This window comes from Chinchilla lanigera, unplaced genomic scaffold, assembly GCF_000276665.1.
Source record: "Chinchilla lanigera isolate Chin_1 unplaced genomic scaffold, ChiLan1.0 scaffold00069, whole genome shotgun sequence".
Lineage (NCBI taxonomy): Eukaryota > Metazoa > Chordata > Mammalia > Rodentia > Chinchillidae > Chinchilla > Chinchilla lanigera.
The window spans coordinates 3,874,997-3,899,527 of record NW_004955470.1 but is presented as its reverse complement, the minus strand read 5'-3'; the positions used below and the strand labels follow the sequence as shown (position 1 = coordinate 3,899,527).

The 24,531-nt window shown below is 49.2% G+C and overlaps 1 protein-coding gene and 1 long non-coding RNA gene across 4 annotated transcripts in view; one reads left to right on the top strand and one right to left on the bottom strand.

The window, feature by feature from the left end:
• Ncaph (non-SMC condensin I complex, subunit H) overlaps nucleotides 1-20,632 on the bottom strand; it is a 30,192-nt gene extending 9,560 nt beyond the window's left edge. Inside the window, exons 1-12 of one of the 3 annotated variants that reach the window (XM_005400661.2) lie at nucleotides 20,546-20,632; nucleotides 13,420-13,663; nucleotides 13,170-13,260; nucleotides 12,081-12,173; nucleotides 11,673-11,811; nucleotides 10,930-11,054; nucleotides 9,232-9,421; nucleotides 7,674-7,765; nucleotides 6,372-6,577; nucleotides 2,394-2,542; nucleotides 1,819-1,925; nucleotides 1,364-1,486 (exon numbers count right to left, since the gene is read on the bottom strand). In XM_005400661.2, the coding sequence (XP_005400718.1) occupies nucleotides 1,364-1,486; nucleotides 1,819-1,925; nucleotides 2,394-2,542; nucleotides 6,372-6,577; nucleotides 7,674-7,765; nucleotides 9,232-9,421; nucleotides 10,930-11,054; nucleotides 11,673-11,811; nucleotides 12,081-12,173; nucleotides 13,170-13,260; nucleotides 13,420-13,663; nucleotides 20,546-20,564 (1,578 nt within the window). In that variant the 5' untranslated portion in view covers nucleotides 20,565-20,632. The other 2 variants (XM_005400660.2, XM_005400663.2) reach the window with 2 other exon arrangements.
• A 58-nt stretch (nucleotides 20,633-20,690) lies between these two features.
• Nucleotides 20,691-24,531, top strand: LOC102017222. The gene is made up of 2 exons (XR_263469.1): nucleotides 20,691-20,938; nucleotides 24,394-24,531. It is a non-coding gene; the product is annotated as an uncharacterized LOC102017222 (long non-coding RNA).

Below are 24,531 nucleotides of genomic sequence, written 5' to 3'. Positions count from 1 at the left end.
TTGCTATGCCCGATCCCAGAATCACAGCTGTCAATATGTCACCTCCCCACAGCATGGAGCAGCCCAGGGAGCTGGGTGCAGAGCCCCACATGGCCCAGTCCTCCTCAGCAGCCCCGCTTCTGATCCGCAATGACATCTTCTGCACAGTTTTAGGTGAAACACTGGTCCTGCTCTAAAATCAAAAGTTGGAAGCCCCTGCCCACAGCCATCCGAAAGGAAGTTAACTTGTCACACTTGACCAATTCTGATGAAAACCAACAACCTTAACTTCCAGGTGGCAACCTCGTTCCCTCCCCTGGTGACATACACAGCCTCATGGAACCATGCTCTCCTTTGGGAGGCCACTGACCACAGCCCTCCCGGCACCTGCGGGTCCTTACACCAGTGGTCTGCACCTGGACGTGTGAGTGCAGGTTCACGAGGGCACACTGAATATTTAATACAATTCCACAATTTTCTACACTTTGAGGAAAAAAGCAACCCAAACTCACAATGTTTTTATAATACAAGTCCAAATATATTAAATCCTAATAACCTACCTGTCTGCAGACAGCAGTCTCTACACAAGGTCCTGACAAGGGGCCTCACCGTGAGGCTGGGCCAGGCTTGGGGGAAGTATGTGCACCTGCCATGGCTCAACCTTGCTCTGCAACTGTGACTGCGAAAGGAACCTCACTATCCCTTGCACTAGTACCACGACAGGCGCCACATGCAAATATGCAGACAGAAATCAGGACATGAGACCAGGCGGTCTAGGAGCTTCTTAGGATAGTCCTAGGGGGAGCACGGGCAGGCACACTTCAGAACACAAGCTCGTGTGTCACGGCGGCACCCTTCCACACCTGGATCACAAGCAAGACACTGTGGACTACAAAAGGCACCAGGCAAGCGACTCCACAGCTTCCAAAAGAAAGCCAGAGAATCAAGAAATCACAAGTTTCTGAAACCTCATCAATACTATGAAGACTCACCCTAGTGCCCAGCACTTGAGCTGTTTCCATTTTTTTTGTATTGGGGGTTGAACCCAGGGCCTTTGCATGGAGCTATACCCCCAGCCCTTGTTATATTTTTTGAGACAGGGTCTCACAACGTTATGCAGGTGGGACTCAAACTTGCTATCCTCATGCCTCGGCCTTCCAAAGTGCTGGGATACCGGCACATGCCGCTGTGGCCAGCCTGGGCAAGGTCTTTCGGAGTCTTCTCTACAAGCTGCCCCTTCAATTCTGCCTTGCCCCACCGGTGCCAGCCAACAGACGTCCCTCCTCGTGTCCTCTCAGTGGCACTGCCACAGTCACGCCACCAGCCACTTGTCACCACCACACATGCCATCGACAGCAGCCCTAAGGAACCAGGGTGGCCTCACCCTCATGCCCGGCTTCAGATGCAGCTGTACGAGGGTGTTGATCTCATAGTGGAAATCCATAGGAAGAGTGGTAGCTCTCCAGTTCTGGTTCTCCAAGGTGGACTTGCTCAGAACAGTAGCAGCCTGGTCATTCAAAACAAAAAAGTTTTTAGGCAGTTTCAATAATGATGGTCAAATATCCTGGGGTTTTCTTTTTTCTTAATGGGCCTGGGCGGCACTGGTCACCCAACAGATCAGAGATCCCACAGATCTGTGTGAAAAGGTGGTCTTGCCAGGCATTCTCCCCGTCATCCTAAAGGCGGTTCTTCCCAGCCCTGCTGGGGCCATTTCTCAATGGCTCCTTTAAGGATGCGGGAGAGAAAACCAGTTGTTTCAGTTAACTCACATCTGAAAGAGAAGGGGGTCAAGAGTGATTTAAGAAAGCACAAACACTAGTGAATAAATCCAGTACAGACCTTTGTTTTTCGAAAATGTACATCAAAGTCAATATCTTCGTCAAAGTCTATCGTGAAGTCTTTCTTTGTACTCTTCTTCCTGGTCTCCGACTGGGAGGGGGCCTCTTCTGTGGGAAGGGACACAGACGCTGTGTTCGCCTCTGTGGTTTAAATTCATCTCACAAGATCATAGTGCAGCCGAGCAGCTCTACCGGCCGGCGTGCTGCGCCACATACCCACTTCCATCCTAAACTACACAACTCCCAGCGGCTCAAAACACATCCAACACATATGCCGGGTCGTTCCTCAGGACGCAGCTCTCGAGGGTGGCCCGGAAGGCAGAGCAACTCTTGGTGTGCTCTCACCCGAGGCTTCAGGCCAGGCTGACATTCCTCGCGAGGAGCAGCGTGAGGTCGTGGGCGCAGCCCTTCCGACCCCAGAGTCTCCCTCTTCCCGCTCAGAGCCCACGGTTTTAACTGACCCCATCCCAGGCCAGCTCATCTGTGACAGCGATCAGCATTGCCTGTCCCCAGCGAGCAGCTGACAGGTTAGTCACCTACACCACTTGTCCTGAGAGCCCACTCAGAAGTACATACGTTTGTGCTGAGGCCGAAAGCGCCAGTGATCAGGGCCAGCCCACATCTTCATAGTCCGCGGACTGAAGTAGGAATATTCTCCAGGTTTCATGGACAGAAGGGGACACATGGCCCGAATGTCTCCATCCCCAAGGGAAATCATTTCTTCCCTGTAATCCACATGAAAGCATGTATGTTCATGTATGTTACATATAATACAACCGCATATTTACACGTAAAAAAGCACATAACGTCACTGGAAATGCTGCTGCCTACCCACCTTCCCACAATGAACAGCATTTCTCAGAGCAACTCCAAAACAAACCCTTCACTGTCAACAAGTCCCAGTCCTTACTCTTCCCGTGCATTTCTCTTAATAACATGCTCATGTCTATACAGGTACTTGGGATGTTTCAAACCCTTCATAAATGCTAATCTATCCATGTGAGAGACTATTAAAGAGACACAGAGAAATTAAGTCGTGTGTGTTTCTTTTCTTTATTTCTGAGCCTTGAAGTTCCTGTGTAAGACTATACAGGTAGTAAAACGTGAGGCCTGGGAGCCAGACTCAATTGCCCGAGTCCCAGCCTCACACCATGCGCCGTGACAGTCCCCCATTCTTTCTTCCCATGGTTGAGGGCACCACCAGACACTGCTGCAGTCCCTCTCAGTGCAGTACTCTCAGTGAACAAGGGCTTATGCTGATTTCACTTTGCCCTCCAAACACTTTCAGGGCCCCGTCACAATCTGTTTGGTCTCTAGCTGTATTCTTTGCCAAGTACGACATGCCTACGTGGCCTGTCCAGTGTGGCCTTTAGGTTTTCATCCTTCTCTGAGGAGCTAAAACAGTGCTGCAGCTCTCTCAAGGGCTGTGCTGCCCCCTAGGGGTGAGGGTGGCAAGGCCACTCCACACACAAGGCAAAAAAAGCTCTTCAAAGGAAACTTTGGCCAGGTGTGGTGGCGCATGCCTGTAACCCCAGCACTCTCAGGAGGTTGAGGCAGGAGGATCATTGAGAGTTCAAGGCCAGCCTGTGCTACAAAGTGAGTTCAAAACCAGCCTGAACTCCATAGTGAGACCCTGTCTCAAAAAAAACAAAAAAAAAGAAACTTTGGCTTTATCTATATAATATTATGAAAAAGATTGTACTTGTGCACTTATCATGTAATGAAAACTTTAAACCTGAAATACACTAAAAATATCACATTTCTAGTTGAACATCTTGGCTGTCACAGAACTCGATGGCTAGCCTCATTATTCAGCAGCAAACGTGCTACATATAGGAGCACCCACTTGGTCCCCCGCACTCTGCTGTCAAGAGTTCTGACAGTTGGGCACCAACAGGCAAAGGTGTAAAGAGCTTAGCTCCCTCCTGAGGGCCTGGTCCAGGCTGTGTGGAGGCCCCGGAGGCTTCCCGAACTCCAGTCACCACCAATTCCGTCGCCACACAAGCGGTATGGCGGGCACCGGCTGTCCAAGGTTCTCACTCACTAGCTCCGAGAATCTGGTCACATCAGAGAATCTGGTCACAGAGCTGGCCCCTCCACACTCCCCCAACCCTGCCAGGACGCTCCCTCCCAAGGCCTCTCCACACCACAGGCCCTCCTGCCCGTCAGCCCCCGCGCAGTGTGCCACACTCTCCAGCCAGCCCAGCATCGTGCCTCTTCCCGCAGGCGCCGAGGGGGCTGTGCTCTGGTGCTTAGCACAGGGCACCTCCCAGGGAGCACTGTGCCAGGAGGACCAGCTAGAGAGAGCTACTTCTGACACTGCACTGCCGTCAGAGTTGTCATCTAGCACCTGTAACAGGGGCCTCCTGCCTGACAGTGACTGTTTTTTTGGTACTGGGAATCTAACTCAGGACCTTGAGCTTGCCAGGCTGGTGCTGTGCTGCTGACCCTTCCAGTCTGATGGAGTTTAATCACTCGGCCCTAACCCCAGCCCACTTTGAGCAAGATGCCCTGATGATCTGTTCAGTGGGCTCAACCTGGGAGTACCCGGGAAGTATGAAAACCACAAGGCCGTCCCTGTGTGCAGTGGAAGCTGCCGTCCAAAGCTCCCCACACACAGTCTGGCCCACTGTGCTACGTGCTGAGAGCTCTACCCAACACAGAACCTCTATGAGCCTGTTTCCTAGCGGGTAGCAAGAGCACCTTGTTACAGAGAAGAGGATAACAGTACCTAGCTACAGAGCTGAGCAAGATTAGACAACTACATTTTCATATGTAACTGACGGGAAATAACAAGCCACTGGCATAGCATCTGGCACACAGTTAGAACAAGGGGCTAGAAAATTATCAGCGAGGACTTTGTTTTGCAGGGCCAGGGACCGAACCCAGAGCCTCGAACGTGCTGGGCACACACTCTACCCAAGCAACACCCCCACCTCCCTCAAAGACAGTGATTCTCATCTAGTCCCAACTCTTTGTTCCATGAAGAAAAAACCCAAAGGCAATGGCGCTGCCCACACCTCACAGGTCTCTGGCAGGGTTAGGTCTACCTCAGGGCAAACCTTAGCAAGCCCCGGGAAAGGCCAACCCCCTGCCCGGCACAGAGGACCTGAGGTTAGGCAAAGCCCAGGCTGGGGCCATATCCTCCTGTCCCAACACACTTAGGAGGACAGAGCCCAAGGTTTGGTGCTCTTTGAGGGAGCAATGAAGATGTCTGTTCATACCCAGCAGGAAACATGAGTGCTCTTCTCCGGTGTGTGTCAGGGGCATCAGAGGAGCTCAGCCCTTGACCGGCCTACCATCCTCGCCTCCTGGCAGACAGGACAGGAACAGGCAGGCTAACGCGAAGTCCGCTGATGAAGCAGAAGAGAGGCTAACAGGCCAGGATGGGCAAATCCACCCAGAGGTGCCAAATGTTCAGGCGCCCAAATTTCTACTCCAATTCCGAGATACATTATCCACCTAGCCATTTCCCACAGGGGCAGGCAAGCTGAGCTCAAGAAAGAAACCTCCCGTCCTGAAGCCCTCAAGCAGCGCTGTCAAACAGACTGTGCTCTGCTGGGAAATTACACTGACAACGCCTGAGGCTTTGCCCAAACAACACCAGCTTGGCTGTCCCCAACCCCAGGCCTGCACAGTTGCAGTTACGGACAGTGGAGTTAGCAGAGGGACTCTGAGCGCATGGCCCATTCAGGACCTTTGGAGGCCTGCCACACTCACGGGTGTGAAATCCTGCTTCCAGTCATGTTGAGAATTAAATACCACTGACCCATCAAGGGCATCTAATGAAGACCAACCAAGTTCTTTTGCACTTTTTCTTGTAATGCCTGCTCAGTCCCGTCTCCACTCTGCCCTCCCAGCACCGCACTTAGCTCTACCTGCCTCAGCCCCCAGCCAGTCGTCTAGTGACCAGCACTGCCTGGCCACCCCGCTTACCTCCCTGGCAAGTGCTATGTCATAATGTAAGCGATACACCTGCCCCTAATGTCTGTCACTCGTGTGCAGTGACGTGACCTAACCCAGCACATGCAGTGTGTGAAAGGGAGCACCCTCTCCACTGCCACACGCAAGTGGGAATGGCAGCTACCCTGCAGTAGCTACTACATACCAGGCATGGTATATTTCATTTCTGCAATATGGGAACTGAACTCAAGGCCCCATGCATGCCAGGCCACTGCTCTAACCAGCAACCTTTGTCTCTAGCCCTTTTTATTTTTGAGACAGCGTCTTCCTAAATTATCCAGGCTGGACCTGACCTTTTAATCCTCCTGCTTGGGTGCTACCATGCCCAGCTTAGGTCCCACATCCTTTTCCCAGTATTAAATCATTCTCATCCTTCCTAGTTCCTGCAGTGTCAGTTTGATAACCAAAGTGGCTTGGCCAACACACAATGCAGGTGTTGTTTCCACTGTCAGGCAGAGAGCTCTGCTGATGTGCACAACACGGCCCACTGGCCCGGCCAGTCAGGGACAAGTCTTATCCCCTTTGGAAGACCTGTTCAGACCAGACCGGGAGTGCCTCTGGGAAAACTTTCTGGAACCCTGAGGGCCTTACTGGCAGCTCTGGAGCTGGGAGGGCTCCTTCCAGCTCCTGAACTCCTCGTGGTCCCCCGTTGCAGTGTGCTCGGGCTCATCGTTCGCATCAAAGTCATCCTCCAGGGGCCCATCGAGGAAATTCCCGCCGTCACTCTCCTCAACCTCCGCATCGGCATCAAACACCTGGTCATTCTTCTTGAACTTGTCCACCAGGGCCGACACAGACTGCAGGGACGAGAGAGGGTTCTCTGGCTGTCCTCATTCCTGTGACTACCCCAGCTCAGCCCTGCACTCTGGCTCCCAGCCTTCTTGCCCCACACCGCTCTCCTGTCTGCGCCTCCTGGAGCCGGTGCTCTCTCCCGAGCGTCAGGCACTGAGGAAGTTTATATTGTGTAGCACAGGATGAGGCTGCATTGTCAGGCATGTTTTGCAAAACATGAAACAGGAATCTGTACTCGTTAACTGCATATGCAGAGAAAACGGTTTTCCATGGAGACCGTTTATTTTGGAAGCTGTGGTAATGAGGCTAAAGGGGGCCATACTAAAAATATACCAAGGCAGGCCTTGCACATGACAATTTCTCAGGAAACTGTGTGCCAAGGGACTCAACCCCAACAAGCAGGAAATGCCTCGAACTTGACAGCAGCCTGCGACCAGAGGCCACTGGAATAACCATGTTTGAGAGTAAATCTGATAAAAAGAGTTCACACATGTCAGTGTAGTGGTGCATGCCTGTCATGCCAGCTACTTGGGAGGCTGAGGCAGGAAAATTCCAAATTCAAGCCAGTCGGGGCAACTTGGAGAGAATGCTATCTTAAAATTGTTTCTCAAAAGGGCTGGAGATATAGCTCAGTGGTACAATGCTTTCTTAGCATGTATAAGATCCTGGGTGCTATCCCTAGCATGAAACAAAACAAAACAAAACAAAACAGAACAGGCAGGCACGCAAGAAGAAAAGAAGGAAAGAAAAAGAAAGAAAGAAAGAAAGAAAGAAAGAAAGAAAGAAAGAAAGAAAGAAAGAAAGAAAGAAAAAGAAAGAAAGAAAGAAAGAAAGAAAGAAAGAAAGAAAGAAAGAAAGAAAGAAAAATTCACTCACAAAGGGTCTTACAATGGTCCTACAGTGAGGCTCACAACCCTACCCTAGCCAGGTTTTATCCCTGCAGAAGTGCCAAAGGAAATATTTTCTGTACTCCTAGTTAAATAAAAATGATGCCACAGTTTTGGTTCCCACTGGGCAGAACTAATCTTGAGCCATTTAACCGAAACCACCACCCATCGGAGAAATGCCTGGAGCCCTTCTGAGCTCCAATGCTGACCACACCTCAGTATGCGAGTCGCTGTCCCACTGGGTGAACTGGAAGCCGGCCAGGGCGGGGCAGAGCTGGCGATCTTCCACACACTGCTGCAAGGGCTCTGGAGGAGAGCACATCGAGGTCAGGGAACAGGGGGGGCGGTGCATTCTGCGGTCTCCTGCACATCTCCCACCAAGGGGCACAAGAGAGACCAGAGGCACAGTCGCCTCACTGTCCTCCAGCAGAAGCTGAGTGTCAACACTGGCAGGCTGCCAACCCTGTGTGCTGACTGCTCTCCAGAAACCAGCAGCAACACAGGCACACGCTGCAGTGGGCCAGGCTGTGCTTGATCGTTGCCGTAGTAAAACGCTGCAGGAAAAGCCTGAAGCACAGACAGCTGGTTCTGAAATGAACTCTCACCCTATACCATGGGGGAACCCAAAAACCCTTCCTCTAAAGCACACTGAGCATACAAGGAATCATATGACAATGGGTTTTGGGTTTTGTTTTTTTTTAAACAGGGTCTCATTAGGTAGTTCGGGCTGGCCTTGAACTCACTATGTAGCCCAGCCTGGCCTCAAATTGATGGTAATCCTCTGCCTCAGCCTCCTGAGTGCTGGGATTACAGGTGTGTGCCACCACGCCCAGCTTGACAGCCATTACTTTTAGCCCAAACCCACCTATCTCTGAGGATCGGAGCCCGCTGAAGGCAGAAAATATGAAAAACAGACTGCTAGTCCAAAACTGTTACACTTAGCAAAATTTAGGCGTGAACAGAAAAGATGAGAATGAGTGCTGTAACATCTGCATGGCTCTGCTTAGAAGGGAAGGATCAATATCATCCAACCTGTAAAACACGATCACGTCCAGGGATAGGGACACACACCTGTGATCACTGTACTCTGGGAGGCTGAGGCAGGAGGATTATAAGTTTTAGCCCAGCCTTGGCAACTTACCAAGACCCTATGTCAAAATAAAAAAACACAGGATACAGCTCAGTGCAAAGCTCAACCCCCAGTACCAAAAAGAAAAAACTCCCAAGCAAGTCCAGCTCGGGCAGCCCTGTGTCTGACTTCACACTGGCTGTTTCCCATTCCTGTACCCTCTGAAGACCCAGGCTTGGGCTGAATGGTGAAATGGGCTTGTGTTCTCATCTTGCCAAGCTGGGGTAGCAGGACTAACAACTGGACAGGTCAGTCCTCGGACTGCCAGAGGGACCTGACAAAAACTGACTACACCCTCTCCTCCTCGCAGCCTCCTGGACGTGTGGCAAATGAGGACAAGGCCTTTCAGCCAGACAGATCTCTGTAGGCCTCCTTCCCAAACTCCAGAGTCCAGCATCCAGCCTGAGCCTGGCCACAAGAACTTGCAGTGAACAGCGGGCATCCAGGGACGTGGGGCACAGACACTGACAAGTGTGGGTTACTGTTTGGACTCCACGCCTGCAGAGCCAGACACTGCCGGAAGGACACTCTGTGTGGCATCCGAGGAGAGCGCCAACACGAGCACCTGATGGCTGTACCTATAGATACGGGAGAAACTTCTCTAGTGACAAAAGCTCTGGCGACAGGCGTGGTTTGTGCTTACCTTTCAGGTCTGTCATCTCTACCCAGCCCAAATCTGGCAGCTCAAGGGACTCCCCAGTGGAGAGAGGCTGGACATCGGAAGGAAAGAGCAGCTCGCTCCGGTAGTCCTGGCAGTGCAGGGTGGAGAGGAACACCCCCGCCGTGCTGCACTCGTCAAACGAGGCTGCAGTCTTCTGAAACATGGGATCCACCTGAATAGAGAACAGGAGACCACAAGTGAGAGCGAGCATGGGGTACTGACTGATCCGTACGCCCCGCGTGGGCACAGCTGGGACTGAAATGTGTCTGCCCATGATCAAGACAAGGACGGGCTTTCTAACTGTTCAGGCAAATCCTAGTGGAAGAGAAAGGCAGTGTGTGGGCAGTATTCCGCTCAAGAAGCCAGGACAGCTGGCACAGCCGCACACATCTATAATCTCAGCTATTTGGAAGGCTGAGGCCAAAGGATCCCATGTTCAAGGCCTGTCTGGGCAACTTAGTGAGACTCTGTCTCAAAAATAAAAAGGGCTGAGGATATACAAGAGTGATCAAAATATACAGTGAATGTTTAAATTTTAAAAATATATTACAGTGACTGACACATTGCCATTAATTCCCCTGAAAGTACTCCCCCTTGCTTTGAACACATTTATGCTGTTGTTCTTGCTATTTTCGGAAGCAGTTCTTGAAGTCCTCTTTCATGAGTGTCTTTATGAAGTGTAATAAAAAAGACAGTGAATGCTGCTACCGAGTGCCATCCGACAGAAAGGCAGAAGGCAGGGTCATAGAAACATCAGTGTGTCCTCATCCACTTATTCTCCAGACCTTGCACCGTGCAACTTCTGGTTCTTTCTCTAAGTCAAAGTGACCATGAAGGCAAATGTTTTAAATCCATTCAGCACATTGAGGCAGCCACGATGGCGCCACCAAAGACATTCACACAGGGGACTTCCAGGACGTCGGGGTACTTCCACATGGTAGGCTACAGTCTCACCCCTTAAAAAATGTTTTATTAACAAAATTTGGGGGAAAAACATGTGGAGCAACACCATTAGCTTTATTGGTGTTTAAAGTCTAGGACTATTTCTTGAAGCAGGTTCCTTAGGATTTGCTAGAGAGTAAGGCCACTCGTCTTAAAATCCTAGTTCACTCCCTAGATGTGCCTCCTGGGTACATTACTCAGCAGCTGTACTTCAGTTACCCCTCACTAGATGTAACAAGGAAGACGAGATGGTTATGGGCTTAGGGAAGCATGTGGCAACTGTTACATGTGCAGCAAATGTTAACTATCCTCAGCATTGTAGTGTGTACTTGGAAACAAAACTAAAATTCCTAACCAGATTCCTCAGTAATTTGCAATCTGTTTGTTTGTCTGAGATAGGGCCTTGCTATGCAGTTCAGGCTGGTCCTGAACTCACTATGTAGCCCAGACTGGCCTTGAACTCTCAGCAGTCCTCCCATCTCAGCTTCCTGAGCGCTGGGATTAGAGGCATGCACCACCACGCCCAATCTGCAATCTCTTTTGACCCCAGTACTCTGAAAGAGATCTATTTACCACCTTCAGACCTCATTATGAAGCTCGGGATGATGCAGATACCAGCTAAATATTTTACTGCCTGAGGCTTCAGCGAGCCCAGACCAGTAGGCAGGCTTAGCCCTGCCAGTCCCAGCCCGAGGTTCTGAGTGAGTAAGAGCCCACGCTGTGGGGAGACTGCCTCACCTCACACTTTCGGTCTGCTTCGGAGACATTGAGGTTGTTTATATTCTGCTCAATGGTTTTGTAGGAATGCTTCTTCTTTGGCTTTGGAGCCTTTTTGGTTGTTCCTGGTTCAGCAGCGCTTCCATCTAAAAGAAGGAATGAGACTGTGTACTACAGGGACTGCTTTGAAGCATGTTACTGGACTAATTCAAGTTCCTCAAAACCCTCAAGAGTGGTCATAATTTAAACAAATGAAACTCATTCAAAGCAACAAGCCCTCCCTAATCCTCAGCTTATGGGAAAACTGAGTTACTAGAGTAAGTAATTGGCTTTTATTTTTTACTTATTTATTTATTTTTTGGTCTTTTTGAGACAAGGTCTCGCTGTGCAGTTCAGGCTGGCCTTGTGCTTACTTTGTAGCCCAGGCTGGTCTCGAACTCGCAAGGATCCTCCTGCCTCAGCCTCCTGAGTGCTGGGATTAGAGACATGTACCACCATGCCCAGCCCACCTAAACAAAATCTAAATGCTTTTATAAGGTAGTCTTTTTCAAAGAAAAATAACTTGTGTTGCCAAACTAGATCACCTTACAGAGGAGCAACACCAAAGGTCTATAAGAAATAGCACTGAGAAGAGATACTGACAAATAATTGTGCAAGTGCCTGTATCTTCCATAAAATAACTGATTTCTTGTGACTTCACTCCAATATATCACCCGCATAATTCACCCTAAAGAAGCCTTAAATCTGGATCCCAGCACACACACCTGCACCAGGGTCCTCCGCTTCTTCCAGAGATGGGGCGTCTTTGCCAAGCCCTCCCAGGACTCTGTACGCATCAGCATGGACGACATCTACACGCACAGCATAGATTTTGGTGCTGGCGTCCAGGGTACCAGCAGCTACCTAGTCAAACCAGCAGATCTAAATTCATGAAGAGGCAGAGGAAAGCACTTTGCAATAGGCAAAACTAGCAAGTTTCATGAAACATTAAATGTCCCAAGAAAAATGACAGAGACCAGTGGGGAGTAAACACAACATCTGTCATCTCTGCGATTCATCCACTGAGGAAACAAAGTAGCTACTATAATGTCTCATCTGGAAGGTTCTCAAGTCTTTGCTGAATTCAGAAGTAACATTAATCAGATATAAAAGGAAGTACACATCCTTCTTACTTTAAAGTTGGTTGGTTCGGTGTCCTTCTGTTTAAGGATCTCTGACATAAAATCAATCAAGTGCAAGCCGAAAGCATTCTTGGTAGTGATTTTCTGGAAACAGAAAATTGCAGCAAGGTTTATTATTCAGAGCCTCAGGTCATGTGAATACCACTTCTCTGAATAGAGGAAATGAAGTTTTTATACAGGCTGTTCACTTCCTGCCCCGATCTCAGTTTTCATGAACACCTGACAACACAACCACATGTACACCAACCTCCTCCTCCTCAAGTTAAGAATCATGCACAGAAAAGCTCTACAGGGCAGGCACTGCCCTCATTCTCACTTAAGAGGGGGAATGTGGGTGTTCATGGTATACATCTATAACCCAACATCAGGAGGCGGAAGCAGGAGGATGGCCTTGAGTGAGGGCAGCCTGGGCTACATAGTGAGTTCAAGGCCAGTCTGAACTACACAGCAAGACCCTGTTTTAAAACACCAAAGGGGTGGGGGTGGGGTGCACAGAACAACTGCTGACTTATCAGTCACACAGCTTCTAAATGGCAGAGACAGGAGACAGGGCTCCACTCAGGCTGGTCCAGAACACACACGAACCCCGGGCCACACTCTTCTCTAGACACACGGCAGGCAGCAGGCCACCTGCACAGAGGAGCACCGAAGGTCAGACCCATCCTGAAGGACACCAGCACCAGGAAGCAACACTGGAGAATACAATAATTTTCACACATTTTCCACAGATTCAAGAAAGCCAGACCGGGGCTGGTGATGCATGCCGGTAATCCTAGCACTTGGTTCTTTTTTTTTTTTTGGTGCCGGGAATTGAACTCAGAGCCTTATACTTGCCAGGCAGGCACTGTGCTGCTGAGCTACATCCCCAGCCCAATCCCAGCACTTGGGAGGCTGAGGCAGGAGGATTGCTACGAGTTTGAGGCCAGCCTGGGCTACAAAGTGAGTTCAAGGCCAGTCTGAACTGCATAGTGAAAACCTGCCTCAAAAAGACAAAAAATTTAAAAAAATAAAAAGCAAGAAAGCTAGGTTTCCTCACGATCAAGATGCAAAATCTGCAGTGACAACCCAGCAAATACTCACATTTTCAGTGGACAGCTTGATACAGGTGGAGTAATGCTCTGTAATCTGTGTGTTTGTAAACTTGGGAATTGTAGCTGAAACATCAACACTCCTAAATGGATAACAACATCAAAAAGCTTAACAATGACCCACGATATGTACCTTTTTAAAACCCAGACCCAAAATCCACAAGGCACTGTGGAAATGCCCAGCCCCGTGCAGCCCACTCAAGGTGGCCACCCGGAAGAGAGCAGCCCCAAAGCCCAGTCACCTGCTGGAGGGGGAGGCTAGGAGGTGAGGTGAGTCCGTGCTGAACTGCAGGTCGAAGACCCTGGAGCGCCTCCGCTGTAACCGCTCCTTCTCATCATCATTCTGGGGAAAGTCCTCAAGGACCGGGGTGCCAGGGGTATTCAGAGGGGCCTTCCGGGGCAAGGGTGCCGAGAACATCCGTTCCGAAGGGGAGCTGGCGCCATGGGGGTGTCCACGGCTCTCTGAAGACGACTTGCTCATTGTGGCTGGCAGTGATAGAACAAAACATGTGCTCCAGAAACCTTCAACAGAACATTTCCTGTTTCTAAGAGGACTTGGAGGTATCTCAGGCTGGAGGCTCACTGCACAGTCCCCCAGGACCCTCAACTCTCACACCCAATGGTAAAACCTCTAGAGTTCATGTTTTTTGAGGGGAGAAGGGCAGTGACAGAACAAATATCAACTATTATGAATCCAAGCATTGTAAAGGATAAGCCAGGCATGGTGTCGCACACCTGTAATCCCGGCACTTGGGATACAAAGTGAGCCCAAGGCCAGCCTGAACTGCATAGTGAGACCCTCTCTCAAAAAGACAAAAAAATAAAAAATAAAGAAGCATAAGACAGGACTGGGGGTGTAGCCTAGGGGTACAGCACCCACCTACCATGTGTGAGGCCCTGGTTCCCACCTCCAGCACCACAGGAGGAAGTGTAGGCTGTGGCAGCAAAGTTGTTGCCTCTGCTGAGCTCATACGTCAACAGGACACAGACCCCCATTACCCACAATTCCAGGCAAGGAAGATATAGGTGCTGAGTAAGGGTGAAGTTTGCTAGTGTCAGTCAGGCTGGGTTCTAACCCCAGCTCTCCTGTGTCTTGGCAGAGAAACACAGAATAAACACTGTGAAGATGCAAAAAAAAAAAAAAAAAGAATGTTCCAAAGAACCACCCACAGATTACTTGCTAATTGAGAAGGAAAAAAAGGTCTTCTACAGTGGAAGATCTAGCAGCCACCACACTAACCAAGTAGCCAAAAGCAGCCTCACTAAAATTGAAACACCCTGAAGCTTACTCATCTCCCAGTGTGATACAATATGAAATTCATAGCCCTGTCCAGGAAATATTTTGGCCAAACGTACTTAACCTAAATTTAACCAACACTTTAGCTCTAACTTCCAACTTGGGAAGAATACAAGGAGTAGAAGAACAAGTTGAATAATATCATAAAGAGAGATCTAGACAAATTTAGAATGGGGGTCAGGTATGGTGGTGCACACTTGTAATCCCAGCACTCGGGAGGCTGAGGTAGGAGGACTCAAACAGAGTTTGAGGCCAGCCTGGGCTACATAAACAAGTTCAAGGCCAGCCTGCACTACACAGTGAGACCCTGTCTCAAAATAAAAGTAAAATGGGGACTATAACATAAGACAGCTGGCTCAGGCTCTCTCAAAAAGTCAGTGTGGATGTTGTCGGAGGAGGACTGCAACTTCAAGACCAGCCTAGCCAACTTAGAGAGACCAGATTCAAAAGAAAAACATTTTTCAAAGGGTTGGAGATCTAGTTCGGTACTAGAGCTCTTTTTGCCTAGCATGGCAAGGCCGTGTGTTCCATCCCCAGCACTACATACACATACATGCATATACACAACCACACATACACACACGTGCATGTACATAGCAGAATCTTCTGGGTTAAAGGAAAACAAAGTCTTATAAATGAAAAACATATTATGTGCTTTTAGCCAGTCCTTGTTTAAAAAAAAATCAACTGTAAGTGATATTTTAAGGTAATTAAGAAATTTTGCAACATAGTCTAGACACCAGGTAACATTAAGGAATTGATCTTTACTGTCTCGGGTGTGATGGTCATACTGTCACTATGAAGAAGGTCCTTACTGTCAGGAGACGCATGAGAAACAATTTAGGGGTGAAGGATGTGTGCAACTTACTTTCAATTGCTTTGGTGAAAAAGATGGCAAAATGTTAATGACTACTGGATATGCGTATGGGCTGTTTATGTCTTGGTCTCTCCATTTTCCTGTATATTTGAACATTTTCATAAGAAGTTAGAAAATGTATGGCATGTGAGATGGACATAAACATTAGGGAGAAAAGAACAGTGGAAGGGGCTCAGGAGGCTGGGGAATGCAGGGGGCGGTCATCTTAAGCACAGTGGTCAGGAAGGGCTCACCAGAAAGGGAGCATCAGATACCCAGGGGACCCACCGGAAGCAGAGGGCACAGTGAGTGCAAAGGGGGAACACGCCAGCACGTGTGGGGGCACATCAAGAGGTGATGTGTCAGCACAGGGACTGCAAGGCTGGGTGGAGCAGGAACACCAGTCAGGACACGGGAGGACAAGCGTGGGGCAAAGGAGGCTCACACGTGAGCGGGTGCAGAGTCCGCCTCCCACTCAGAGCGGGAAGGGAATGACTGGACGCTGACGGGAGAGGAATAAAGCAACCTAACTCATGCTTTCAGAGGGTGCTGTGCCGTTGTGCTGAGAACAGCCTGCAAAGGGGACACGAACAGACGAGCAGGAAGGTGACTGCCAGTAACTAGGACAGCAGATGATGGTGATTTGGACCAAAGCTACCATGCAGGAAGGAAGAAATGTCCAGACCCACACGGTCTCCAGACAGAACAGCATGACTTCCTGCTGTGTCAGATGTGCAGCATGAAGATGGGGCTAGCTCCAGGGTCACCCCCCACCTAAGGAAGGAACTGCCAGGGGCTGAGACGGGAGGCCCTAGGAGGAGCACATCTGCGGGGCGCAGAGGCTCTAGGCCTGGAATGCTTCCTAATTGAAGGATAAGGGGATTTAATTCTAGAACTCAGGGGAGTCAAGCTAGATAACAAGTTCAGGAGCGACTGCACAAGGCATATTTAAAACCCTAACACTGGGTGAGCTCCCAAGTAAAGACAAAGAGTGTGGAAGCTGAAGGCAATCCAGCGACACTTTCAAAGTGGAACCAGCAGGAAGAAAGCAGAAAGAGCAAAAGAGATGAGGAAGGTGGGAGAAAACCAGGAGGACGTGGCATTCTAAACCCCAGTGGGCCACGCGTGGTGGTGCACACCTGTAATCACAGCACTGGGGGACTGAGGCAGAAAGTTCTAAATTTAAGCCCAGTCTGAACAACTTGGTGACTGTGGGGAACCACTCAGATCGCTTCAAAGCTCAGGGGCATCTAAGAACACCTGTGGACATAACCCCCCTTGTCTAGTGCAGGTGCACAGCGGGATACAGTTATGTAACCATGACTTAGCACAGGTAAACACGCATGCGCCGGTTATAGCATTACATAAGAACGTAAATATGAGATAACAACCTGTATAAGAATTATACAATCAAGATGCGGGCAGCTCTCGCTCTGGCTATCTGCTCTGCTCCATGCTGCCTGCTGTTGCTGATGTCTTGCACACATGTATGCTTTAACCTTGGGATCTCACCTGCGAAAATCTCCCTGGGGCCCCCTGAGTGGGTGACTAATTTAGTGAGACCATCTCAAGATAAATTAATCAACTAATTAAAAAGGGGGCTGAGGTTGTAGTTCAGAGCAAGGCCTCGGGTTCCATGGGGGTGGGGAGCAGGTGATGAAACTGCTGCGGGTAAGGCAGGAGTAATTAACTGTCACCTGCAGCTGACAGATCAAATCAGATAAGGACTGAGAACTGAGTGTGCAGCCGCGACCTAGGTGACTAGAGATGACATGAGCGGTGTTCCCGACACAGCAGGGGAGAAAGCCAAACTGGAGTGGATTGAGGAGGACGGGAGGAGAGAAACTGGAGGCTGTAAATGCAGAAAAGGTTTCCAAGGACTTTGCTGTAAAAAGGAGGAGACAGAGACCAAGAATGCAACTGTTAACAAGCAAAACACAACAAACAAGCACAGTAAAGAGAATGAAGCAGAGATGGAATTAGTTTTCTACCACTGCCAGCTAATCACAAGATTAGCAGTTTGAAACTACACACATGTACTCTCTCTGGAGGTCTGGAGGTCAGAAGTCTAAAATCACAATGCCAGCAGTGGGGTGTTCTTTTCAGGAAGAATCTGCTGCCTTCTTTTCCAAAAAGCTTCCTACTTCTTGGCTCTGGTCCCTCCCTTCAATCATCTCACCGCTTGCCTCTATCGTCACATCTTCCGGACTGACTTTCCCACCCATTCTGAGACCACTGGGATGACCAGGGCCATCTCCTCATCTCAAGACCCTCAGCCTCATCACATCTGCAAAGTCCCTTTCATCACTGATGTGAACATACTCACAGGTTGAGACACAGGGGATGTTATTCAGCCTACCACAGGGATCATGCAAAAGAAGGAGTAAAAGTTACTGACCTTACTTGATTAGGGAAAGGGGATGACTCAGTCGAGGGCACAGATGGGAGAGAAGGCAGCATACCCAGACACTGGTGCAGACAGGGCAGCAGCTACAAAGGTGGGCTTACAAATGTTCCAGGTTTCTTTTTTTCCCTTTTTGCAGGACTGGGGGTTGAGCTCAGGGCTTTGCATTGAACTACAACCCCAGCCACTTTTTATTTTGAGACAGGAGCTAGCTAAATTGCTCAGGTGGGACTCAAGATCCTCCTGCCTCAGCCTCCCAAGTGTTGGGATTACAGCTGTGCACCATCATCTCTGGCTCAATATTCTCTTTCTATTGCTTTTATTTTCATTATGAAGAAGTGTATTTTTATAAAACCAGGCCTAGGGGAGAAGGCAAAGTGTGAAACTGTCATCTAGGAGTGGGAGAGTAAATGAACCAGGAAACAGGGCATGACCACTGGGAGGTTAGGGTCCCCCTGAAACTGCTTAGAATTCCTGGGGGTTTTCCTTCACTGCTGTTGCATGTTCAGGGTCTGGTGCCATCACTAGGCCTGTAGAGCAGGCAGAGTTTGAATTATCCAGGGTTCTGATTTTTGTCAGGCAAGTACAAGAGAGAGAGAGGAGGGCAAGGGGAAAGATCCTGATCACGCAAACCAGCCACAGAACGTAGACGAAGAGGTGAACAAGGACCTGAGACAAGGTGACGGGCAGCAAAAGCAGAATGTAGGTCTGCTGGTTCAAGACTGCTGGAGTCAGGAAACAAGAGAAAGTGAGCGGGAAAGATGGGCGGCACTAAAAAGTGAAATATTTAAAACTGAAGTGACAAGGCTGAGGCGAGGATTGCCAGTCTGGGCTACCAAGTGAGTTCAAGCCCAGCCTGGACTGCATCACAAGACATTGTCTCAAAAAAAAAAAAAAAAAAAAATTGAGGGGAAAAAGTAAGCAACTACTGCTAATAACAGGATCCTAACTGGGTAACTGAGCGTGGTGACACACATCTGTAATTCAAGCTACACAGGAGGCTGAGGCAGGAGGATATCAAGCTGGAAACCAAAGCCAGGCATGGTGGCACATGCCTGTAATCCCAGCACTCAGGAGGCTGAGGCAGGAGGATCATTGTGAGTTCAAGGCCAGCCTGGGCTACAAAGTGAGTTTAAGACCTGCCTGAACTGCATAGTGAGACCCTGCCTCTAAAAGACCCCCCAAAAAAAAAAAAAAAAAAAAATCAAGTTGGACACCAGCCTGGGCAGCTTAGCAAACCCTGCCTCAAGATAAACTTTTAGAAAAAGCACTACGGATGTAGCTCAGTGGTACAGCACTTGCCTAACATGCATTTGTGAGGCCATGGGTTCAATTCCCAGTACAAAAACAAACCAGAAAATTAAAAAAAAAAAAAACACCAAGATCTAAGGTGTGACTATGGTAGTGAGTGGCTATGGCCTATTACAGTAAGGCAAGAACAATACTCCTAGAACAGCGATGAAGGAACTCAGAACCTTCCCAGAGGTAAAGTTTCCAGATTTAAGAATCAGAAAGCCTTGCTTTAACCTCTGCTCATCACTTACTAACTAGTGAAATTTTAAGTAAAGGTCTTCGCCTGGTCTCCCTATGCCAGGCCAGTGTAGAGTACCTGCCTAGCATGTTCAAGCCCCAGGTTTGATCCTCATCACACATACACCTTAGCTGGTTCAGATTTAGTAATACAGATATTACACGAATGTGCTAACATGCTACATGGAAAACATAATGGTGGCCTATGTGAAGGGAGTGACAGAGGAGTAAATAGGGGAAAACAGGAATAAATACAAGGACCTCACACGGTCCCCTCATGGCTTCTCACCAGCTCAGGAGTGATTAAGGTAAAGCTCACCTAAGCTCAAAACAAACAGACATAATGGAAAGGAAGAAGAGATTTTTAGGAACAAAATTGAGACAGCCTGCGACTATTTGGATGTGGGTGCTGCAGGGTGAGGAGAAGAACTGACCTCAGCAGAAATAGGAAGCACTGAAGGAGAAACTTGTCTTAAGAAGAAAACTTGAGAATTCATGGCATGCCTTAATTTTCGGAGCCTTCTTTCTTTGATCTCTCTCTCCTGCCTTTGACATTGTACTCCTTTTCATTCAACAGATGGTCAGTGAGTTCAAAAATACTTCCTGGATCCACTTCCTCACCTCCCACTCACGTTGCAAGCCCTCTGATCTGCCTGGCGTCCTCACCACTTCATGAAAAACCTTATCACGATCAACCACCCTTCGTAGGTTGCCAAATCCTATGGTCACTTCTCAGGTCTCACCTCTGTGTGGGACTTGAAATAACTGACTATCCCTTCCTTCTTGAAACATTCGTGGATAGTCTCAATCACTGTAACTGTTTCATGAATTGCCTGTCTCACAGTAGGCTCCCAGAGGGTAAGAATATCATCTGTTTTGTTCCTTACTTAGGGTCTGGCGCAAAAGGAGCGCTCAGTATTTTTGAATGAATGCAAAAATAAATGCATGTGTGCTAAGCATAGAGAAGTAACCACGGTTCCACCGCCCGGAAAGCGACATCTCCTCCAGGAAAGCCACCTTGCTAACAGAGAACCTAGTAGGAGCTCCTGACCCGGCAGCCGCGCAGCCGCAGCCGCAGCCGCAGCCGCATCCTGATTGGCCGACCGCGCGCGCCCCGGCCCTCCCCTGCCCTCCCCGCGCCCGCCTTTGCCCAGGTCCGCGGGCCGAGAAGCGGGCTGTTTATCCACTCCCCGCTCAGGCCCGCCTGCCGACGTACCCTCCCGGGGCACCTCTCCACACTGGACCCTGCCGCCCGCTGCGCCAGGGCGGGCCAGGCCTCACCTAGACCGGGAGGTCCCATCTTGTCCTCGACGTCTCCGGAGATGGATTTAAATTGCGCGCGCCGCGCCGCCAGAGCGTCGTAACGGCCGCGTGATGTCATGGGGCGGAGCCGGCCTTGCGCCTGCGCAGACCGCCTAGGTGCCCGGGAAAGCGTAGCCCTAGGCTACGCGGAAGTGAGTGGTGCGGAATGGACGCCCCTGAAGCCCGCTAAGTGATAGACTTGGAGGCTGTGTGGTCCATGGACACCCCGAAGTAATACGAGAACCCCCTCCTTCCAAACGCTACGGCCAGAACAGGGCGCTGGGGACCTAACGTCTAGCGGAGCAGACAGGCGAGGGCTCCTCTTTCGTGGAATGTACTTCCTAATGGGGAGGAAGGAGACGGAGGAAACAGGTTCGTTTCCCCGGCAGAAACCTGCGCTGTGAAGGCAGCAAAACGCTAAGGAGGCAGAAGGAGAAGGAGACAGGCAGGGTGTGGGACGGAGGAGAAAGAGACCCGACCCTGGAAAGAGGAGAGTCGAGGTAGACTTGAAGACCATCGTTTTTATTCAGATTTTTGAGGGAAGCTTCCTGGAAACCCACACCCTTCAAAAAAAAGTTTGGAAGGCTGAGGGTGTAGCTTAGTATAGGGTGTGGGTACTTAACACTCAGAAGGACCTGTCTTCAATCGCCATCACCAAAAAAAAAAAAAAAAAAAGTCGGAATGGAACCCAGTAGAAAAAGTGAGGGGAGACCACCGCCCGTCCATTCAACTTTATCTGAGCCCAGTGATTTTAATTATGCGAGGAAAGGCCAGGGCAATTCCCTCCCAGCATCCGTAGAACATCCTCTATTTTCTTATGATTCACGCGTTCAGCATGTTCTGTTGTATTTCTCCTCCAGCGTGCTATTGGCAGCCAGAGTGCAAGGACATTTGCCCTCTTTGTAGGACGACTTAGCATCACGCAGCATCATCAGTGCCCCTCACTCATTTTAGCAACCGGAAGTATTGCCCTTTTAAAGCTATTTGTTTTTGCATGAACTTGTTCTTCCAGGGACCAACTTCAAATCTGTGGTGTAAGGCACTGTGGTCTCGGGAAAGAACACTTTAGTGTTCATCTCAGCAAATGCTAGCTACCGCCAGCCCCCACCCCCAAATCCGAGTGAGCACTAGAGTCATCCTGGATGACTCCTGCCGCCCCTTCACACACAAACCTTTTTCTGACTTTTTGCATCCTAAAAATCTCTTTCAAGCTGGCCTCTCCTCTTTTCATCTGCATGACCTAGTTGCCCTGCTCCAGCCCTTTCTTAGGAGCAAATCTGATCTGTCATTTCCACTTGACCCCACACCACTTCCTCCCAGAAGTCTAAAGCCCTTCAAAAGTTCCATTGTCCTGGGGACTTCTTGAGGGTGTACAAGGCCCTGCAGGCTCTGGCCCCATGGCCTCTCCAGCCTCTTGTACCTTGGCCCTCACACTAACCCCTTGGTCAGTGCCCTTCAGTGGCCCTTCTTTTTTATATCCTAGAAATCTCTTTCAATGCTGGCCTTTCTTTCCTCCCCCGACCCCCACTAGGGATTGAACTCAGGGATTTGCACGTGCTAAGCAAGTGCTCTTGGCACTGAGCAGCCTCCCTAGTCTTTTGTATTTTATTTTGATTCAGGGTCTTGCGAAGTTGCTGAGGCTGGCTTCCAACTTGTATTCCTCCTACCTCAGCCTCCTGAGGAGCAGGGATTTTAGGTGTGTGCCACCATGCCCAGCCAATACTGGCCTTTCTTTCAGGCTGAGCCTCTCTGTGTCTGTCCAGTGCCACCCCAAGGCCTCTGCACATATACTCTCTTCCACCCTTTTCATCTTTGTTACCTAGTTATTTCCAGTCAGCTGCTGTCACTGCCTGAGGGGAGGCCTTCTGTGATCTCTAGTCTGCTTGCTGGAGGCTTCAGTAGAACTTGTCCTTGGTGCAATTTTACATTTGCTGTCACTGCCTGAGGCGGCCTTCCCTGATACATTCTAGTCTCCTTGCTGGAGGCTTCAGTAGAACTTGTCCTTGGTGCAGTTTTACATTTGCTGTCACTGCCTGAGGAGGCCTTCGCTGATACATTCTAGTCTCCCTCCTGGAGGCTTCAGTAGAAATTGTCCTTGGTGCAGTTTTACATTGACTCTCTTGTTCATCCCCGCTATAGACAGTCAGCTCTATGAGAACAGAGTTGTCTTTGCTCACCCTTGTTTTCTGGGCCCCTGATGCTGGCCTGGGACACAGCCAGTACTTAAATATTCAGTGAATGGGCAAAATGAAGAGACAAGTTAAACCTTGGGTTGGGATCCAAGATTCAATCCCCCACTCCTCCAAAAAAATCCTGGGTTGGGTATGTTCCCCACTAGTAAAATGTGGATGGCAGTACCCCCTTCACTGGACTGCATTAGGATTAGGGAACAGTTTCAACTCTCTGTGACCTATAGGCACAGTGAATGCTAGAGGCCCTGTCACTTCCCTCACTTGTTCTGTGTGCCGAGTGCACCTGAGGGACAGCAGGGGGGGTAGGTGTGATCCTCTGGATTCCATGAATACCCTAAACACCCAGAGCTGAAAGGATGGTCGGTGGCACTGAACTGGGAGACCTGAAGAACTGGCTGGGAACCCAGGAGAGGCTTGAGGCTGTTCTGTCATGAGAATGGAGCCCCTGTAAGCTGACTGCTTGGGTTTTCCATGTGCAGGGAGGCAGAGCCAGCTCCATACCAGTGTCTCTTGCAAGCTGGGCTCACCCAATACACGCAGGTCTCTTACCTCCTACAAAGAATGCCTTCTTTGTTTTGGGGCTAGGATTACAGAGGGTGCCAAAAGATTGAATGATCTGGTGGTGGTATCACTGGCATGTGAAGCTCAATTCCTCTGTCTGCACAGAAGTAAAGTAGTGGGGCCCTCCCCCCACCCTTAGGCTGGCATTCCCCTCCCCCACTGTACTCCTCACAGGAGTCTACTTCCCCAAAGGAGGAGCCTCAATATAGGTGAGGAACAGATCTATAAATTCTAAAGGAGCAAACTACCTCAACAAGCAAACTTTTGGCATCAAACTTGCTCTGACTTTCTAGCCTGCAGCTGCTTAGTATCATAATGTAGTTCCTGATTTAAACCATCAAGCTGCTAAGACAAAATGGGCACGTAGTTGAAATGGCTTTGCATTCATTGTGGCCTCTGAGCAGATGCCTTTAATTTTTGAATGCAGTGGGAAATTCCTGACCTCCTAAAGATGGGCTAAGAACCAACAATTTCTGTCTTCTAGAATTTCCAAACAATAACATACTTCTCTGTATCTTACATATAGAGCTTCCCCCGCCCAAGAAAAACACATTTAACCCCTAAATGTTGTTTCATTCTCAAAACCACATGCAGAGTTGTTAGGGAAGGTACTATTTCCTGGCTGTGCCATTTAACTACCTGTGCCAGGGAAAGTTGCATACCTTTTATGTGCCTGAGTTTCATCAGATGTAAATTAGAGGGGATAAAAGGATTCACTTGGTGGGTTATAATGTATTATATGAATTACCAGCTCTAAAGCAGTTAAAACAGTGGCCAGACCACTGGCAATGCTCAGTGAACACTAAATATTCCCATTGCTACAACTGCTGTTGCATCTTGGGAGTTCGCCAGATTTTGTTTCAAAATAAAGCATAGCTTCCTAAATATCTGGAGAGGTTCCCCCCTAATTGTTAGAGTATTCCCAGAGCACCACAGGTCTGTTCTTTCCATTACTACTTGTTTTTTTTTTCTCTGTGCTCTTTCTTGCACCTTCTGCCCCACCCAAACTTTCCTGACTGCTCCTTTGTAATAATCTGCCCTACGCATAACTTCATATTTTTTCTTTTATTTTAGACTAGAAACATCCAGACCTAGAAATCACACCTTCTTTCTACCTGCATAGACTTCTAGAGCTTATGCGTGCTGTTTGTACCCAGTAAGACCTTTTATTTTGGTCTGGACACACCATGAAAATTAATGACCTAGATGTTC